The 18838-nt window shown below is 38.7% G+C and overlaps 1 protein-coding gene and 1 pseudogene across 1 annotated transcript; both read right to left on the minus strand.

The window, feature by feature from the left end:
• Positions 1–7619, minus strand: part of LOC133261590 (olfactory receptor 4C46-like) — a 37028-nt pseudogene extending 29409 nt beyond the window's left edge.
• A 634-nt stretch (positions 7620–8253) lies between these two features.
• On the minus strand, positions 8254–9183 carry LOC133261591 (olfactory receptor 4C46-like). The gene has a single exon (XM_061440034.1). It carries the CDS (start codon positions 9181–9183, stop codon positions 8254–8256), a length of 930 nt encoding a protein of 309 aa, XP_061296018.1.
• Positions 9184–18838: the final 9655 nt, after the last annotated feature.

Raw genomic sequence — 18838 nt, forward strand, 5'->3', positions numbered from 1 at the left:
GCAAATGGTCCTGAGGGAGTGTACTGTGGCACGTGTATTATGGTGACCAAGAAGCCAAAATCTTATGTTAGTGAGACATGTTTATGATGTATTGGCTTTGTATTCTATATGTGGTTCTGTAGTGTAGTAGTGAAGTTGCTCAGTTGTATCCGACTCTTTGCGACCTCATGGACTGTAGCCTACCAGGCTCCTCCATCCTTGGGATTTTCCAGGCAAGAGTACTGGAGTGGGTTGCCAATTCCTTCTCCAGGGGATCTTCCTGACCCAGGAATCGAACCCAGGTCTCCCACATTGTAGACAGACGGTTTTACCATCTGAGCCACCATATATGATTCTAGTAGCTGCTTTTGCTTTTAGGGTTATAGAAAATTGAAGTTCCTTGCCCAGAGATGTTGGGCCATGTGACTTGTTAGAGGTTGTATTCAGGCTCTTGAATGGAAATGGAAACTCTCTGTAGTTAACTATGTATTAGCCTGGAAAGCAAGAATGTTCCTTGACTTCACTTTTTTCTTAGGGGGAAGGAAGACACTTGGTAGCCCCTGCTTCCTCTCCCAAGTATCCTGGCTCCATGCACTGAATATCCCCAGGGTCGGCCAACAGCACACTACTCCACATGCGCAAGTTCTTTCTGATTGGATTCTCAAGTATTATTAGCATTTTATGTTCCCTGAATTCCTTAACTTTCATTACAATTTATATGGTAAATTTATAGCATGTATTATGATTTAACTTCATTCACCACAACTACACCTAAATCTTAAGAATGGGCAAGACACGATATACTTTGATAAAGATATTTATTTTCTTCCAACTGCAAAAAATTTTGCTGTTGTGTTCAGACTTTCTTGAAGCTTCTTTCTTTTCTTACAATTAGTTATTTTCTAAGCTGCTTCTTATTCTGCATGCAAATATTTTTATACATTACAATCATCATGTTTAAAACTATAGTCACCATATTTTACTTAAATCTTTAGACCTTATTCATTTTATAGCTGAAACTATATATCCTTTTACTAATCTCTCACTATTCTCCCCACCCACAACCCTGGGCAACTACTTTTCTACTTTTGCTTTTATGAGTTTTACTTTCCTTTTTCTGTTGTTGCTGTTTTTCTTAGATTCCACATATAAATTATATTTAAAGCTAATTATACAAAACATAAAAAGCCTAGAGCCTGCTTGCTAAAATCTTCTATATTTCTCTATCTGAGCTTCCCAGGTAGCTCAGTTGGTAAGGAAGCTACCTGCAATGCAGGTGACACTGCTTTAATTCCTGGGTTAGAAAGATCTGCTGGAGAAGAGATAGGCTACCCACTCCAGTATTCTTGGGCTTCCCTTGTGGTTCAGCTGGTAAAGAATCTGCCTGCAATGTAGGAGACTGGGGTTTGATCCCTGGGTTGGGAAGATCCCCTGGAGAAGGGAACAGCTACCCAATCTAGTATTCTTGACTGGAGAATTCCATTGCCTGTATAGTCCATGGAGTCACAAAGAGTCAGGCATGACTGCATGACCTTCACTTTCACTCTCTAGATTTCTATCTGGGGTTCCCTGCTGGTTCAGGTGGTAAAGAAGGTGCCTGCTATTCAAAAGACTTGGGTTCAATCCCCAAGCCAGGAAGGTCCCCTGGAGAAGGGAATGGCTACCCACTCCAGTATTCTCACCTGGACAATTCCATGAACAGAGGAATTCATGGGGGCCACAAAATGTCAGACACAACTGAGTGACTAAGTTATTTTTCACTTAGGTCTCTATTTAATCCTGTTAAAACAATAATTCACTTCTATCTTCTGTTAAATTTTACCTTCCATTATAATGATAAATTGCATTCTCTTAATAAAATATTTGGCAAACATGCACAGTGCGCATTAATTAATTAAAAGCTAGAAATTTATATACTTATATTTTAAAATCCATTTTATGATGAAAACAGATAGCACATATTATATGATTTTGAATTATATGTTTAGTTAATATGAATTAACTAAAGTTCATTATGTATATCATCTTGATGAGCCCTCATAACAAGTGAATAACATGAAGATTATATTCAGTCCCATTTTACAGACAAACATTGAGACCTAGGATTTCATCTATCTTTCCTGAAGCTACAGGGCTGTAAAGTCATAGAGCTAGGATTTGGATTAATGCAAACTGAGTCCAGAGATTCTTCTATTAATTTTTATAGTCTGCCACACATCTTGAAGCTAATGTAAGTGCAGTTCATGAACACTGCATAAATTCCTAATGCTTCCTGAGTATTAATCCAAGTTGCAGATATTTGAAATAAAGGATAAAGTGGATTAGAGGTATTTATTACTGGCTTAGAAGACTTATAGAAATGGTTTAAAACTTTTCTTATGGTACTTCTTAGCAGAACAGTATCAAACATTTGTTTACTTCTCTAATCCTTGTATTTATAATATGTACATTTTAAATGCACAGACCTAGTTTTGTGCCCTTTTGTGTGATGGAAGGATGAGAACAAGAAGCACTGGGAGCACACCAGGCTCTCTGTGTCATAGGATGAAGTGATCCTTAGGATGTCCATGGTTCCTCATTTAGGTGAATCACTTTTGAATTTGGATGCTAACTGCAAAGGTATAATTGGATGGATATTGTATCATAGGAAGTTAAAAGAATCATGCAATGTTTTCAGTTTTAGTTTGATCACAAGTACTTTGAGTGACAGAGGATGAGACAGTTGCATGGCATCGCTGACTCAGTGGACAAACATGCCTGCCTGTGTGCATGCTAAGTGGCTTCAGTTGTGTCCAGATCTTTACTACCCTATGGACTATAGCCTGCCATGGGATTCTGCAGTCAAGAATACTAAAGTGGGTTACCATTTCCTTCTCCAGGGGATCTTCTCGACCCAGGGATTGAACCCACGTCTCGTATGTCTCCTGCATTGGCAAGCAAGTTCTTTACCACTAGTGACCCCTGGGAAGCCCCAGTGGGCATGAGTTTGAACAAACTAACATAGTAAAGGACAGGGAAGCCTGGTGTGCTGCAGTCCATAGGGTCACAAAGAGTTGGACACGACAGGGACTGAACAACTTTGAGCCACATAAAACCTTCTAAGTGTTTTTTCATGTTTAACTTCTGTATAACCTATTCCATTAACTTACTTCACATTTCCAACAAGCTGCTAGCTTGTTTTATTTTCTTTTATAACTTGTACCTTCATTCATTCATTCCTCTGGAATCCATATAATCTTAAACCCTTGTATAGTGGTGTGAGTTTGTGTGTGTTCATGCTGGTGTTGTAGATAAAATTATTTTTATGAGGGAATCATTAAATTTCCATTCATACACACACACACACACACACACACATATCTCCCTCCTCAAGCATGACATGTAAACACTGAACTTTGCAATTTCCTAGAAATTAAAATAAATGAGAACAAGAAAACTCATTTCATTTTACTAAATTTATTTCAATAAACTTTGACAAGGGGACATGGGTTAGAATTGATAAATTTGGAGGACTAGCCCCAGGTCTAGGACCAAATGATATTTTTGACTGCAATAGTGATTACTGCAGTGTTTGTGTAATGGTCTTCTGAGTTGGTGAACCCAGCTGGAGGTGCTGGGATCATTGCACCTGGAATGCGCATAGAAGTTTCACACCCTCTCTCTACAACATCCCTAAATATCTTTTATCTGGCACTTCTAGACTTCCATATACTATATTTCTATCGATCAAATTTATTTGAGGAGAGCTGCCCAGATGGGAGTAAAAGGATCCTCAAAAAATCACCTCCTCTCACAAAAACACCAAAATCATGAGTAATTGCAGAACGAACTGGAACCTATCATAAATGACATCTCAGCACCAAGACCTGGCCCCACCCAACAGCCTATAGCCTCCATTGCTGGGACACCCCAGACTGAACAGCAAACTGAGTGGAAGACACAGAAGACAAGCTGTCTAAAGACTTTACGAGCCCACAGCCACCTCTAGACTTGCTCCTAGACATAGTCCTAGCCCATCAGAGGTCCATGTCCTACTTTGACCCACCAGTCATCAGGCACCTGCTCCTCCCACCAGGAAACCTACAGGAGCCTCTAGACTAGACTCACCTACCAGGGGGATGACATCAGAGGCAAGGAAGCTATAGTCTAACAATCCTGACACCACTGGCTTCTAGCCCTTGGGTAATGAGATGAGAGTCCACTGCTGGGACACATAGGACATCTTCTACAGAGGACCACTCCTCCAAGGTTGAGAATCCTCACTAATTTACTATATACATAAAAATATAAATATAAATTTAGACAAGATGGAGGAATATGTTTCTGACATAAGCACAAGATAAAACCTCAGAAGTACAACAAAGTAATGTGGAAATAGGAAACCCACCAATGAAAGAGATCAGAGTAATGACAGTAAAGATAAAGAACTTGGGAGGAAAATGAATGTACAGAGTGAGAAATCATAAATTTTTAGCAAACAATTATAAAATATAAAGACCAGCCAAGCAGAATTAAAGAATGCAATAATGGAAATGAAAAATACACTAGAAGCATAAAGACTAGACTGAATGAGACAAAAGAATGAATCAGTGGGTCAGAAGAAAAAGAGGTAGAAATCACTTCAGCCAAACAGAAAACAAACAGGCAAAAAAGAATCAAAAGAAATGAGGACAGTTTAAGAGTCCTTTGAGACAATATCAAGCATGTTAATATTCACATTATAGCGGTCCCAGGAGAAGAAGAGTGAGAGAAATGGCCTGAGAAAATACCTGATAATAAAATGTTTTTCTTTTATTGAAATCACAACTCTTACTGATGGCTTTCTGACCCTAAGTTTGTGATATGAACAATGGAGAATGATACTTAATGTTCAAAGAAAATTTATAAATAATGTAATACTTGTCATTTACCTTTTTTAAAATTCATATTATTTCTTTTATATGATATTATACATGTTTTAATGCCTTTCTCCCAAATCACCCCCCTCCCTCCCTCTACCACAGAGTCCAAAAGACTATTCTATACATTTATGTCTCTTTTGCTGTCTCACATACAGGGTTGTCATTACCATCTTTCTAAATTCCATATACATGCATTAGTATACTGTATTGGTGTTTTCTTTTACATTCTAAAGTAGTTTCATACCATAGTGTTATTGTCAATTACCACCAACAATAATGTGTACAAATTTGTAGAGTATTTAATTAAAAAAAAAATTTAGTTATATGTAATGAACACGTATGGGCTTCTCAGGTGGCTCAGTGGTAAAGAATCTGCCTGCCAATGCAAGAGATGTGGGTTCATCCCTGGGTGGAGAAGATACCCTGGAGAAGGAAATGGCAATCCACTCCAGTATTCTTGACTGGAGAATCCCATGGACAGAGGATCCTGGCGGGCTAAAGTTCATGGGGTTGCAAGAGTCGGACATGACTTAGTGACTAAACTGCTACCATGCATAATAAAAAAGGTGTGTGCCTATCTATCTATCTATCTGTCTATACTATTGTATATATAACTAATGTATATATGCCAATTTATATAAAAATATCATATATATGTATATAGACAGAAAGATGGATATATAGTCACTCACAATACCTGTCTCAATAAATGGTAACTGGTATAGTCTCACAGGTATTCTTAGCCTAAGTTACAAAAAATATCCTTTTGATCCTTGCATCAGTTGAATGAATGTTGGGTTTCTCACACATCTTATTGATCACCTGAAATCACTTTCCTACTACACAATTTTCTAATGGCATTTTTCATCTGGTCATTTCTCAAGGTATAGATTAAGGGATTTAACATGGGCATTATCATAGTGTAGGATATAGCAACTGCTTTATCAATGGGTAAACCAGTTGCTGGTCTCAGGTACTCAAATATGCAGAGTAAAAAGAAAAATACAACGGCTGCGATATGGGAGACACAGGTTGAGAAAGCTTTTTGCTGAGCTTCCAAACTCTGGGTTTTTAAGTGCCAGGGTCCAGCCCCAGCAGGATCCAGGGATACCCTCAGGATGATGGCATAGGCGAAAGGATAGCAAAGCGGAGAGAACAGAGGCTTGATCTTCCTTGGTTTACACAGAAAGCCAATAAAGCTCCTGGCACAGAACTTGCTCTGTTCACAGAGGCCTCAGGCGCCCTCTCGGTGGGGTGAGGACGCAGGACGCCCCCTCCCCGGTGAAGACACAGGGCGCCTTCCCAATCGGGTCTTAGAAGCCCAGGCAAAAAAGTGAACTCAGAGAGCCCCTGTGCCCCAAGGAGTCATCCTGAAAGAAGAACAGAGAGAGAAAAGGAGAGAAAAGGAAAAAAGAATGACACGGGGAGACCAAGCTTCGGTGAGCGAAGCCCATAACTTTACTTTCAAAAGGAACTTTTATACCTTGGCTTGTACATAGAGGGAAATGAAAGATGTAAAGTCATACAGAGTCAGCCCAAACATTACATCTGTTTTGTCTTTATTGAAACCAGGATTTTTTCTGCATACCTTTCCCATAAACAATGTTGTGTACATTATCTTCTGGCCTTGGAGGCCTGTGGACATTTTATGACCCTTTTTTGATAAAGGCTGCTCAACCAGAAAACTTATTTTCCCTTGAAGTGTTTTTTCTTTATATTTCTAATCTATGTCAGCCTTGGAAAGTGCTAAACAGAGTTACATTCTCACAGAGCAAAGGTGCAGTGAGTTACAACATAGAAAGGACCAATTAGCTCAAAGGTCTGATATGGTTAATTTCAAGGCTACTCCTTGTTTTTCTTACATTCCAACTATATTAACTAATGCACTCCCAGGTGCACAATGGATGAGGGATATGGGAACTTAGCAGCAAGCATCGGCTCAACAATGAAATCTTACAACAGCACTACTCTAATAGTTTTTAACTCTTTGAAAGGCTCTACATTTTTAGAATGTTTTAGGCTTCCCATGTCTCTCAAGGTTGGGAGGCTGTGAACAATCACATGCATAGCTGCAAGAGTCTGGATAAACCTGTCAGGCAAGCTAGAAAATCATCAGAGGTGTTTGAATTGAAACACACCTATCATGCCCAAGAGACTTATTAACTAAAGCCCTAAGTTGACTTTTTCCAGAGTCAACTGGTCGGGGATTGCTCCCTGTTAATGTCAGAAGAGTTGGTGAAAGGCACAAAATAGTAAGACGACAGATTCTGGTTTTCGGGTAGATGCTCGAGCAGATCCAGGGAGTCCCTCGAGTTCTGATCCACCTTGCTCATCAGATCTCTTCCACATGACCTTGTCATGGGTGGGATCTCCCATGGTAGCTCCTGGCATTTAAAGAGTGCAGAATGACTGCATATGAACCAATCAAGAGGAGAAAGTTTACCAGACAGATAAACCCACGGTTGGCAGCAACAAAGAGCCCAGAGTGTTGGTATCAGTGCAGGCAAGATCAAGCAAAGGGTTCAGATCACACATAAAGTGATGTATGACATTAGGGCCACAGAAGGGTAATTTGTTGATGAAAAGAATCTGTATGGTTGCGTGAAGAAATCTTCCCACCCATGACACTTCTACTAAAAGGCCACAAACCTGCCAGTTCATGATAGTAGTATAATGCAAGGGCTTACAAATGGCCACATAGTGGTCATATGCCATCACGGTAAGCAGAATGATGTCAGTTCAATTCAGTTCAGTTCAGTTGCTTAGTATAAATATATACATATATGTATGTACATTTGTATGTATATGGACAGAAAGATACACAAATAGTTCAGAACAATCCCTGTATTAATAAATAGTAACTGTTATAATTTTGCTACACTTCTATCATCATCTCCTGGCTATATATATCACAACCATTAATAACATGGTTAGAGAGGTCAGTTACTTTCTAGTTACTGGTTCTTCAATGTTACTGTTTGGGAAAAAACACTTTACTGCTTGTTTTCCAACATGCAAAATGGGGATGATAGTAGTGCCTACCTTTCCATATTGTTAAAAAGCTTACTGCTGAGTATCACTGAATCTTAGTATTTATTTTACTTTCTTTTATTATGATGAAAGATTATGAATCCTTATACAATGATGGAGCCAGTAAAACTAGACTCTACTTTGGAAGAGCTTTTCAAATATGCAAACAGTAGCCCAAGGCTATATTTTTCCTCTCTTTCCTTGCCTCCATTTATTCTCCTCTCCTTGTAGAATCCATCATTTGCAGTTTTATTTTTATCTCATAGGTATTCTTGGCTGAGGTCAGCAGTAATGTCCTTTGGATTTTATTTAAGTTGAATGAATGCTGGGTTCCAGGCACATTTTATGCATCACCTGAAATCACTTTCCTACTGCACAGTTTCCTAATGGCACTTTTTATCTGGTCATTTCTCAAAGTATAGATTAAAGGATTTAACATGGGAGTTATCATAGTGTAGAATACAGAAACTGCTTTATCAACAGGTAAAGTAACTGTTGGTCTCAGGTACACAAATAAGCAGGGCACAAGGAACAGGATAACTGCTGTGATGTGGGAGACACAGGTGGAGAGGGCCTTACGTCTAGCCTGTAAGCTATGGGCCCTTAGGGAGCGCAGAATGATCACATAGGAGCCGATCAAGAGGAGAAAGTTTGAAAGACAGATTAAACCAGTGTTGGCAGGAACAAAGAATCCTAGAATGTGAGTGTCAGTGCAGGCAAGATAGAGCAAAGGGTTCAAATCACACATAAAGTGGTCTATGACGTTAGGGCCACAGAAGGGTAAACTGATGATGAAGAGGAGCTGTATGGTTGAATGAATAATGCCCCCCACCCATGCCACTCCCACTAGCAGCCCACACAGACGCCGATTCATGATGGTCGTATAGTGCAAGGGCTTACAGATGGCCACATAGTGGTCATAGGCCATCACAGTGAGCAGGATGACATCAGCACCTCCAAATATATGTTCCCCAAAGACTTGGGTCATGCATTCGTTGAAAGGGCTGGTTTTCTTTTCATAGAAGGAATCTATTATCACTTTAGGGGTACTGACACAGGAATAGCAGGCATCAATGAATGAGAGATGGGCCAAGAAATAGTACATGGGGTACCCCAATAATGGGCTGGTGATGATGGTGACCATTGTGAACACATTTCCTACCATAGAGACGATGTAGACAACCAAAAAGACAACAAATATGATTTTCTGCATCTTTGGATTCTGTGAGAGTCCCAGTAGAATAAACTCCGTCACGTTGTTTGCATTATCCATGTATCTTATATTATTATTAATTATGTTACCTGAAAAAAGTCACAATTTATTAGCTCAACCTTAAATTAAGTGTCAGTGTAAGAAATAATAAATACTTAGATTCTATTGAGTTCTGAATTTTAATAATATTTTTAAGATAGAAAAAAATTTCTGATCTTTTGAAGATTGTTCAAATTCTCTCCTGGGTGAAGGTGATTTTTAATATATAGACATGCAAACCCCTATGCAGACAGAAGCAGGAGATGATCTCTAGGCCCTTAACCATGTGAGATAGCTCACAACCTAATGTGATTCAGTAGATTTCATGTACAGTGGCAACGAAGACTGAAAAGAAGGATAGAAAACACATGCAAAGTCTGTGAATTCAAAGCTAAGGAATTTCACTTTTACTGTTAGGAAATGGGAAGACAGCACAAGTAATTGAGAATATGAGTGTAAGATAGAGAGGGATTCAAAAAGAGGGTTTCTTGGGTATAACTCTAGTAAAGGTGTTTGTATGTCTTGAATGAAGTGGCTTGAGGTTCATTTTGGAGATAGAAACCAGAGAAAAGAACCCCTGGCAACAGATTAGTTGTAATTGTTGACAAAGTATAACAGGGTATTGCTCATGGGAAAGTAACGAAAGGATACAGGAACTACTGCAATACATTTAATAAAGGATATCGCCCAAATCCGGGCTTCTCTTGTGGTTCAGTGGTAAAGATTCTGCCTGCAATACAGGAGATGCATCTAGACTCGTGTTCGATCCCGGAGTCAGGGAGATCCCCTGGAGCAGGGCATGACAACCCACTCTAGTATTCTTGCCTGGAGAATCCCTTGGACAGAGGAGTTTGGTGGACTACTGTCTATAGTGTCACAAAGAGTCTGAACTCATTCACAACTGGGCAAGCATGCATCACTTAGGGCTTCAGGATGGGGAACATATGTACACCTGTGGCGGATTCATGTTGATGTATGGCAAAACCAATACAATATTGTAAAGTAAAAATAAATAAATAAAAATTTAAAAGTAATAAAAAATAAATAAATACAACAGCTTTTTAATAGCTAATTACATACTTTTAATGGTTTGAATTGTGGTGTTGGAGAAAACTCTTGAGAGTCCCTTGGACTGCAAGGAGATCCAACCAGTCTATGCTAAAGGAGATCAGCCCTGGATGTTCTTTGGAAGGAATGATGCTAAAGCTGAAACTCCAGTACTTTGGCCACCTCATGAAAAGGGTTGACTCATTGGAAAAGACTCTGATGCTGGGAGGGATTGGGGTCAGGAGGAAAAGGGGACGACAGAGGACAAGATGGTTGTATGGCATCACAGACTCGATGGGCCTGAGTTTGCGTGAACTCCGGGAGTTGTTGATGGACAGGAGGCCTGGCGTGCTGCAATTCATGGGGTCGCAAACAGTTGGACACGACTGAGTGACTGAACTGAACTGAACTGAATGGTTGATTTCCATATGCATGGCATGGTAGCAACCTGTGTGGATGTTATTATTTCATTAGTTTTGCAGATGAGAAACAATCTCAGAAAATCATGTTAATAATGACAGTAATAATAGAAATCTTATTACTGTAAACTTCCTGAACACTTACTTTACTCTCAGGTATTTTGTAGGCATTTGTTTTTTAATTCTTTTTTTTTTTTTATTTTTACTGAATAATCAAATGAAATGCTTTATTTTTAGCTCTTGTCTCTTTGATTCACTTATAACATACCCTTGAATCATGAAACTTCTTTAAATACAAGGTCTTCTCTCTACAAAAATGACTGCCATTAACTTCACAAAAAGACCACTTTCTAATGTACATATCCCTCAGTAAATCCATGTCAATATAGAGCATGCTATATTTTACACTTATAGTATAACATCTGCATGGGAATAGGATTCATGGTATAGAGAGAGGTAGAATTTTCATCCTTACCTTACCTTCTAATCCAACATTGTTTTTTAAAAAAATTACCATCATGCGTGCCACAAATGTGAGCCACTGGTACAATTTTCAACTCTCTAAGAGGTATGATTAAGATGGAAGGTAGGAGGACTCTAAGATCCCCCACCTTCATGAAAACGTCACAACTACAACTACATATAGAACAATTCTTGCTGAAATCAACCTGAAGACTACAAAGACAACTCCTCTATATTGTTGTTGTTGTTCAGTCACTCAGTAGCGTCCGACTCTTAGTAATGCCATGGACTGCAGCACATCAGGCTTCCCTGTCCTTCACTATCTCTTAGAGTTTGCTCAAACTCATGTCCATTGAGTCGGTGATGCCATCCAGCCATCTTGTCCTCTGTAGTCTCCTTCTCCTCCTGCCTTCAATCTTTCCCAGCATCAGGGTTTTTTCCAATGAGTTGGCTGTTTGCATCAGGTGGCCTAAGTATTGGAGCTTCAGCTTGAGCATCAGTCCTTCCAAAGATATTCAGAGTTAGTTCCCTTTAGGACTGAATGGTTTGATCTCCTTGATGACCAAGGGACTCTCAAGAGTCTTCTCCAACACCACAGTTCAAAAGCATCAATCTTTGGAGCTGAGCCTTCTTTATGGTCCAACTCTCACATCCATCCATGACTACTGGAAAAACCATAGCTTTAACAAGATGGACCTTTGTAAGTAAAGTAATTTCTCTGCTTTTTAATACACTGTCTAGGTTGATCATAGCTTTTCTTCCAAGGAGCAAGCGTCTTTTAATTTCATGGCTGCAGTCACCATCTGCAGTGATTTTGGAGCCAAAGAAAAGAAAGTCTGTCACTGTTTCCACTGTTTCCCCATCTATTTTCATGAAGTGATGGGACTGGATGCCATGACCTTTGTTTTTTGAATGTTGAGCTTTAAGCCAGCTTTTTCACTCTCCTCTTCCACTTTCATCAAGAGGCTCTTTAGTTTCTTTTCACTTTCTGCCATAAAGGTGGTGTCATCTGCATATCTGAGGTTTTTGATATTTCTCCTGGCAATCTTAATTATAGCTTGTGCTTTATCCACACCGGCATTTTGCATGATGTACACTGCATATAAGTTAAATGAGCAAGGTGACGATATACAGCCTTCATGTACTCCTTTTCCAAATTTGAACCAGTTCATTGTTCCATGTCTGGTTCTAACTGATGATTCTTGACCTGTTGGCAGATAAAGTGGTCTGGTATTTGCATGTCTTTAATAATTTTCCACAACTTGTTGTGATCCAGTAAAGGATTTCATGTAGTCAATGAAGCAGAAGTAGATGTTTTTCTAGAATTCTCTTGCTTTTTCTGTGATCCAGCAGGTGTTGGCATTTGATCTCTGGTTCCTCTGCCTTTTCTTTTTTTTTTTTTTTTCCTAATTTTATTTTATTTTTAAACTTTACATAATTGCATTAGTTTTGCCAAATATCAAAATGAATCCGCCACAGGTATACATGTGTTCCCCATCCCGAACCCTCCTCCCTCCTCCCTCCCCATACCATCCCTCTGGGCCGTCCCAGTGCACCAGCCCCAAGCATCCAGCATCGTGCATCGAACCTGGACTGGCAACTCGTTTCCTACATGATATTTTACATGTTTCAATGCCATTCTCCCAAATCTTCCCACCCTCTCCCTCTCCCACAGAGTCCATAAGACTGTTCTATACATCAGTGTCTCTTTTGCTGTCTCGTATACAGAGTTATTGTTACCATCTTTCTAAATTCCATATATATGCGTTAGTATACTGTATTTATGTTTTTCCTTCTGGCTTACTTCACTCTGTATAATAGGCTCCAGTTTCATCCACCTCATTAGAACTGATTCAAATGTATTCTTTTTAATGGCTGAGTAATACTCCATTGTGTATATGTACCACAGCTTTCTTTATCCATTCATCTGCTGATGGACATCTAGGTTGCTTCCATGTCTTGGCTATTATAAACAGTGCTGCGATGAACATTGGGGTACACGTGTCTCTTTCCCTTCTGGTTTCCTCAGTGTGTATGCCCAGCAGTGGGGTTGCTGGATCATAAGGCAGTTCTATTTCCAGTTTTTTTTTTTTTTTCCCTCCAATTTTATTTTATTTTTAAACTTTACATAATTGTATTAGTTTTGCCAAATATCAAAATGAATCCGCCACAGGTATACATGTGTTCCCCATCCCGAACCCTCCTCCCTCCTCCCTCCCCATACCATCCCTCTGGGCCGTCCCAGTGCACCAGCCCCAAGCATCCAGCATCATGCATCGAACCTGGACTGGCAACTCGTTTCCCGCATGATACTTTACATGTTTCATTGCCATTCTCCCAAATCTTCCCACCCTCTCCCTCTCCCACAGAGTCCATAAGACTGTTCTATACATCAGTGTCTCTTTTGCTGTCTCGTACACCGGGTTATTGTTACCATCTTTCTAAATTCCATATATATGCGTTAGTATACTGTATTTATGTTTTTTCTTCTGGCTTACTTCACTCTGTATAATAGGCTCCAGTTTCATCCACCTCATTAGAACTGATTCAAATGTATTCTTTTTAATGGCTGAGTAATACTCCATTGTGTATATGTACCACAGCTTTCTTATCCATTCATCTGCTGATGGACATCTAGGTTGCTTCCATGTCTTGGCTATTATAAACAGTGCTGCGATGAACATTGGGGTACATGTGTCTCTTTCCCTTCTGGTTTTCTCAGTGTGTATGCCCAGCAGTGGGGTTGCTGGATCATAAGGCAGTTCTATTTCCAGTTTTTTAAGGAATCTCCACACTGTTCTCCATAGTGGCTGTACTAGTTTGCATTCCCACCAACAGTGTAAGAGGGTTCCCTTTTCTCCACACCCTCTCCAGCATTTATTATTTGTAGACTTTTGGATCGCAGCCATTCTGACTGGTGTGAAATGGTACCTCATAGTGGTTTTGATTTGCATTTCTCTGATAATGAGTGATGTTGAGCATCTTTTCATGTGTTTGTTAGCCATCTGTATGTCTTCTTTGGAGAAATGTCTATTTAGTTCTTTGGCCCATTTTTTGATTGGGTCGTTTATTTTTCTGGAGTTGAGCTGTAGGAGTTGCTTGTATATTTTTGAGATTAGTTGTTTGTCTGTTGCTTCATTTGCTATTATTTTCTCCCATTCTGAAGACTGTCTTTTCACCTTGCTAATAGTTTCCTTTGATGTGCAGAAGCTTTTAAGGTTAATTAGGTCCCATTTGTTTATTTTTGCTTTTATTTCCAATATTCTGGGAGGTGGGTCATAGAGGATCCTGCTGTGATGTATGTCGGAGAGTGTTTTGCCTATGTTCTCCTCTAGGAGTTTTATAGTTTCTGGTCTTACGTTTAGATCTTTAATCCATTTTGAGTTTATTTTTGTGTATGGTGTTAGAAAGTGGTCCAGTTTCATTCTTTTACAAGTGGTTGACCAGATTTCCCAGCACCACTTGTTAAAGAGATTGTCTTTAATCCATTGTATATTCTTGCCTCCTTTGTCGAAGATAAGGTGTCCATATGTGCGTGGATTTATCTCTGGGCTTTCTATTTTATTCCATTGATCAATATTTCTATCTTTGTGCCAGTACCATACTGTCTTGATAACTGTGGCTTTGTAATAGAGCCTGAAGTCAGGTAGGTTGATTCCTCCAGTTCCATTCTTCTTTCTCAAGATCGCTTTGGCTATTCGAGGTTTTTTGTATTTCCATACAAATTGTGAAATTATTTGTTCTAGCTCTGTGAAGAATACTGTTGGTAGCTTGATAGGGATTGCGTTGAATCTATAAATTGCTTTGGGTAGTATACTCATTTTCACTATATTGATTCTTCCAATCCATGAACATGGTATATTTTCCCATCTATTAGTGTCCTCTTTGATTTCTTTCACCAGTGTTTTATAGTTTTCTATATATAGGTCTTTAGTTTCTTTAGGTAGATATATTCCTAAGTATTTTATTCTTTCCGTTGCAATGGTGAATGGAATTGTTTCCTTAATTTCTCTTTCTGTTTTCTCATTATTAGTGTATAGGAATGCAAGGGATTTCTGTGTGTTGATTTTATATCCTGCAACTTTACTGTAGTCATTGATTATTTCTAGTAATTTTCTGGTGGACTCTTTAGGGTTTTCTATGTAGAGGATCATGTCATCTGCAAATAGTGAGAGTTTTACTTCTTCTTTTCCAATTTGGATTCCTTTTATTTCTTTTTCTGCTCTGACTGCTGTGGCCAAAACTTCCAAAACTATGTTGAATAGTAATGGTGAAAGTGGGCACCCTTGTCTTGTTCCTGACTTTAGAGGAAATGCTTTCAATTTTTCACCATTGAGGATAATGTTTGCTGTGGGTTTGTCATATATAGCTTTTATTATGTTGAGGTATGTTCCTTCTATTCCTGCTTTCTGGGGAGGTTTTATCATAAATGGATGTTGAATTTTGTCAAAGGCTTTCTCTGCATCTATTGAGATAATCATATGGTTTTTATTTTTCAATTTGTTAATGTGGTGTATTACATTGATTGATTTGCGGATATTGAAGAATCCTTGCATCCCTGGGATAAAGCCCACTTGATCATGGTGTATGATCTTTTTAATGTGTTGTTGGATTCTGATTGCTAGAATTTTGTTAAGGATTTTTGCATCTATGTTCATCAGTGATATTGGCCTGTAGTTTTCTTTTTTTGTGGGATCTTTGTCAGGTTTTGGTATTAGGGTGATGGTGGCCTCATAGAATGAGTTTGGAAGTTTACCTTCCTCTGCAATTTTCTGGAAGAGTTTGAGCAGGATAGGTGTTAGCTCTTCTCTAAATTTTTGGTAGAATTCAGCTGTGAAGCCGTCTGGACCGGGGCTTTTGTTTGCTGGAAGATTTTTGATTACAGTTTCAATTTCCATGCTTGTGATGGGTCTGTTAAGATTTTCTATTTCTTCCTGGTCCAGTTTTGGAAAGTTGTACTTTTCTAAGAATTTGTCCATTTCTTCCACGTTGTCCATTTTATTGGCATATAATTGTTGATAGTAGTCTCTTATGATCCTTTGTATTTCTGTGTTGTCTGTTGTGATCTCTCCATTTTCGTTTCTAATTTTGTTGATTTGATTTTTCTCCCTTTGTTTCTTGATGAGTCTGGCTAATGGTTTGTCAATTTTATTTATCCTTTCAAAGAACCAGCTTTTGGTTTTGTTGATTTTTGCTATGGTCTCTTTTGTTTCTTTTGCATTTATTTCTGCTCTAATTTTTAAGATTTCTTTCCTTCTACTAACCCTGGGGTTCTTCATTTCTTCCTTTTCTAGTTGCTTTAGGTGTAGAGTTAGGTTATTTATTTGACTTTTTTCTTGTTTCTTGAGGTGTGCCTGTATTGCTATGAACTTTCCCCTTAGGACTGCTTTTACCGTGTCCCACAGGTTTTGGGTTGTTGTGTTTTCATTTTCATTCGTTTCTATGCAAATTTTGATTTCTTTTTTGATTTCTTCTGTGATTTGTTGGTTATTCAGCAGCGTGTTGTTCAGCCTCCATATGTTGGAATTTTTAATAGTTTTTCTCCTGTAATTGAGATCTAATCTTACTGCATTGTGGTCAGAAAAAATACTTGGAATGATTTCTATTTTTTTGAATTTACCAAGGCTAGCTTTATGGCCCAGGATGTGATCTATCCTGGAGAAGGTTCCATGTGCGCTTGAGAAAAAGGTGAAATTCATTGTTTTGGGATGAAATGACCTATAGATATCAATTAGGTCTAACTGGTCTATTGTATCGTTTAAAGTTTGTGTTTCCTTGTTAATTTTCTGTTTAGTTGATCTATCCATAGGTGTAAGTGGGGTATTAAAGTCTCCCACTATTATTGTGTTATTGTTAATTTCTCCTTTCATACTTGTTAGCATTTGTCTTACGTACTGTGGTGCTCCCGTGTTGGGTGTATATATATTTATAATTGTTATATCTTCTTCTTGGATTGATCCTTTGATCATTATGTAGTGACCTTCTTTTTCTCTTTTCACAGCCTCTGTTTTAAAGTCTATTTTATCTGATATGAGTATTGCTACTCCTGCTTTCTTTTGGTCCCTATTTGCATGGAAAATCTTTTTCCAACCCTTCACTTTCAGTCTGTATGTGTCCCCTGTTTTGAGGTGGGTCTCTTGTAGACAACATATGTAGGGGTCTTGTTTTTGTATCCATTCAGCCAGTCTTTGTCTTTTGGTTGGGGCATTCAACCCATTTACATTTAAGGTAATTACTGATAAGTATGTTCCCGTTGCCATTTACTTTATTGTTTTGGGTTCGAGTTTATACACCGTTTTTGTGTTTCCTGTCTAGAGAATATCCTTTAGTATTTGTTGGAGAGCTGGTTTGGTGGTGCAGAATTCTCTCAGCTTTTGCTTGTCTGAAAAGCTTTTGATTTCTCCTTCATACTTGAATGAGATCCTTGCTGGGTACAATAATCTGGGCTGTAGGTTATTTTCTTTCATCATTTTAAGTATGTCTTGCCATTCCCTCCTGGCTTGAAGAGTTTCTATTGAAAGATCAGCTGTTATCCTTATGGGAATTCCCTTGTGTGTTATTTGTTGTTTTTCCCTTGCTGCTTTTAATATTTGTTCTTTGTGTTTGATCTTTGTTAATTTGATTAATATGTGTCTTGGGGTGTTTCTCCTTCGGTTTATCCTGTTTGGTACTCTCTGGGTTTCTTGGACTTGGGTGATTATTTCCTTCCCCATTTTAGGGAAGTTTTCCACTATTATCTCCTCAAGTATTTTCTCATGGTCTTTCTTTTGTCTTCTTCTTCTGGAACCCCTATGATTCGAATGTTGTAGCGTTTAATATTGTCCTGGAGGTCTCTGAGATTGTCCTCATTTCTTTTAATTCGTTTTTCTTTTATCCTCTCTGATTCATTTATTTCTACCATTCTATCTTCTAATTCACTAATCCTGTCTTCTGCCTCTGTTATTCTACTATTTGTTGCCTCCAGAGTGTTTTTAATTTCACTTATTGTATTATTCATTATATATTGACTCTTTTTTATTTCTTCTAGGTCCTTGTTAAACCTTTCTTGCATCTTCTCAATCCTTGTCTCCAGGCTATTTATCTGTGATTCCATTTTAGTTTCAAGATTTTGGATCAATTTCACTATCATTATTCGGAATTCTTTATCAGGTAGATTTCCTATCTCTTCCTCTTTTGTTTGGTTTGGTGGGCATTTATCCTGTTCCTTTATCTGCTGAGTATTCCTCTGTCTCTTCATCTTGTTTAAATTGCTGAGTTTGGGGTGTCCTTTCTGTATTCTGGCAGTTTGTGGAGTTCTCTTTATTGTGGCGTTTCCTCACTGTGTGTGGGTTTGTACAGGTGGCTTGTCAAGGTTTCCTGGTTAGGGAAGCTTGTGTCGGTGTTCTGGTGGGTGGAGCTGTATTTCTTCTCTCTGGAGTGCAATGAAATGTCCAGTAATGAGTTATGAGATGTCTATAGTTTTGGGGTGACTTTGGGCAGCCTGTATCTTGAAGCTCAGGGCTGTGTTCCTTTGTTGCTGGAGAATTTGCTTGGTATGTCTTGCCCTGGAACTTATTGGCCCTTGTGTGGTGCTTGGTTTCAGTGTCGGTATGGAGGCATTTGATGAGCTCCTGTCAATGAATGTTCCTTGGAGTCAGGAGTTCCCTGGAGTCAGGGTTTGGACTTAAGTCTCCTGCTTCCGATTATCGGTCTTATTTTTACAGTAGTTTCAAAACTTCTCCTTCTATACAGCACCATTGATAAAACAT

The sequence above is a fragment of the Bos javanicus genome, chromosome 15, assembly GCF_032452875.1.
Source record: "Bos javanicus breed banteng chromosome 15, ARS-OSU_banteng_1.0, whole genome shotgun sequence".
Classification (NCBI taxonomy): domain Eukaryota; kingdom Metazoa; phylum Chordata; class Mammalia; order Artiodactyla; family Bovidae; genus Bos; species Bos javanicus.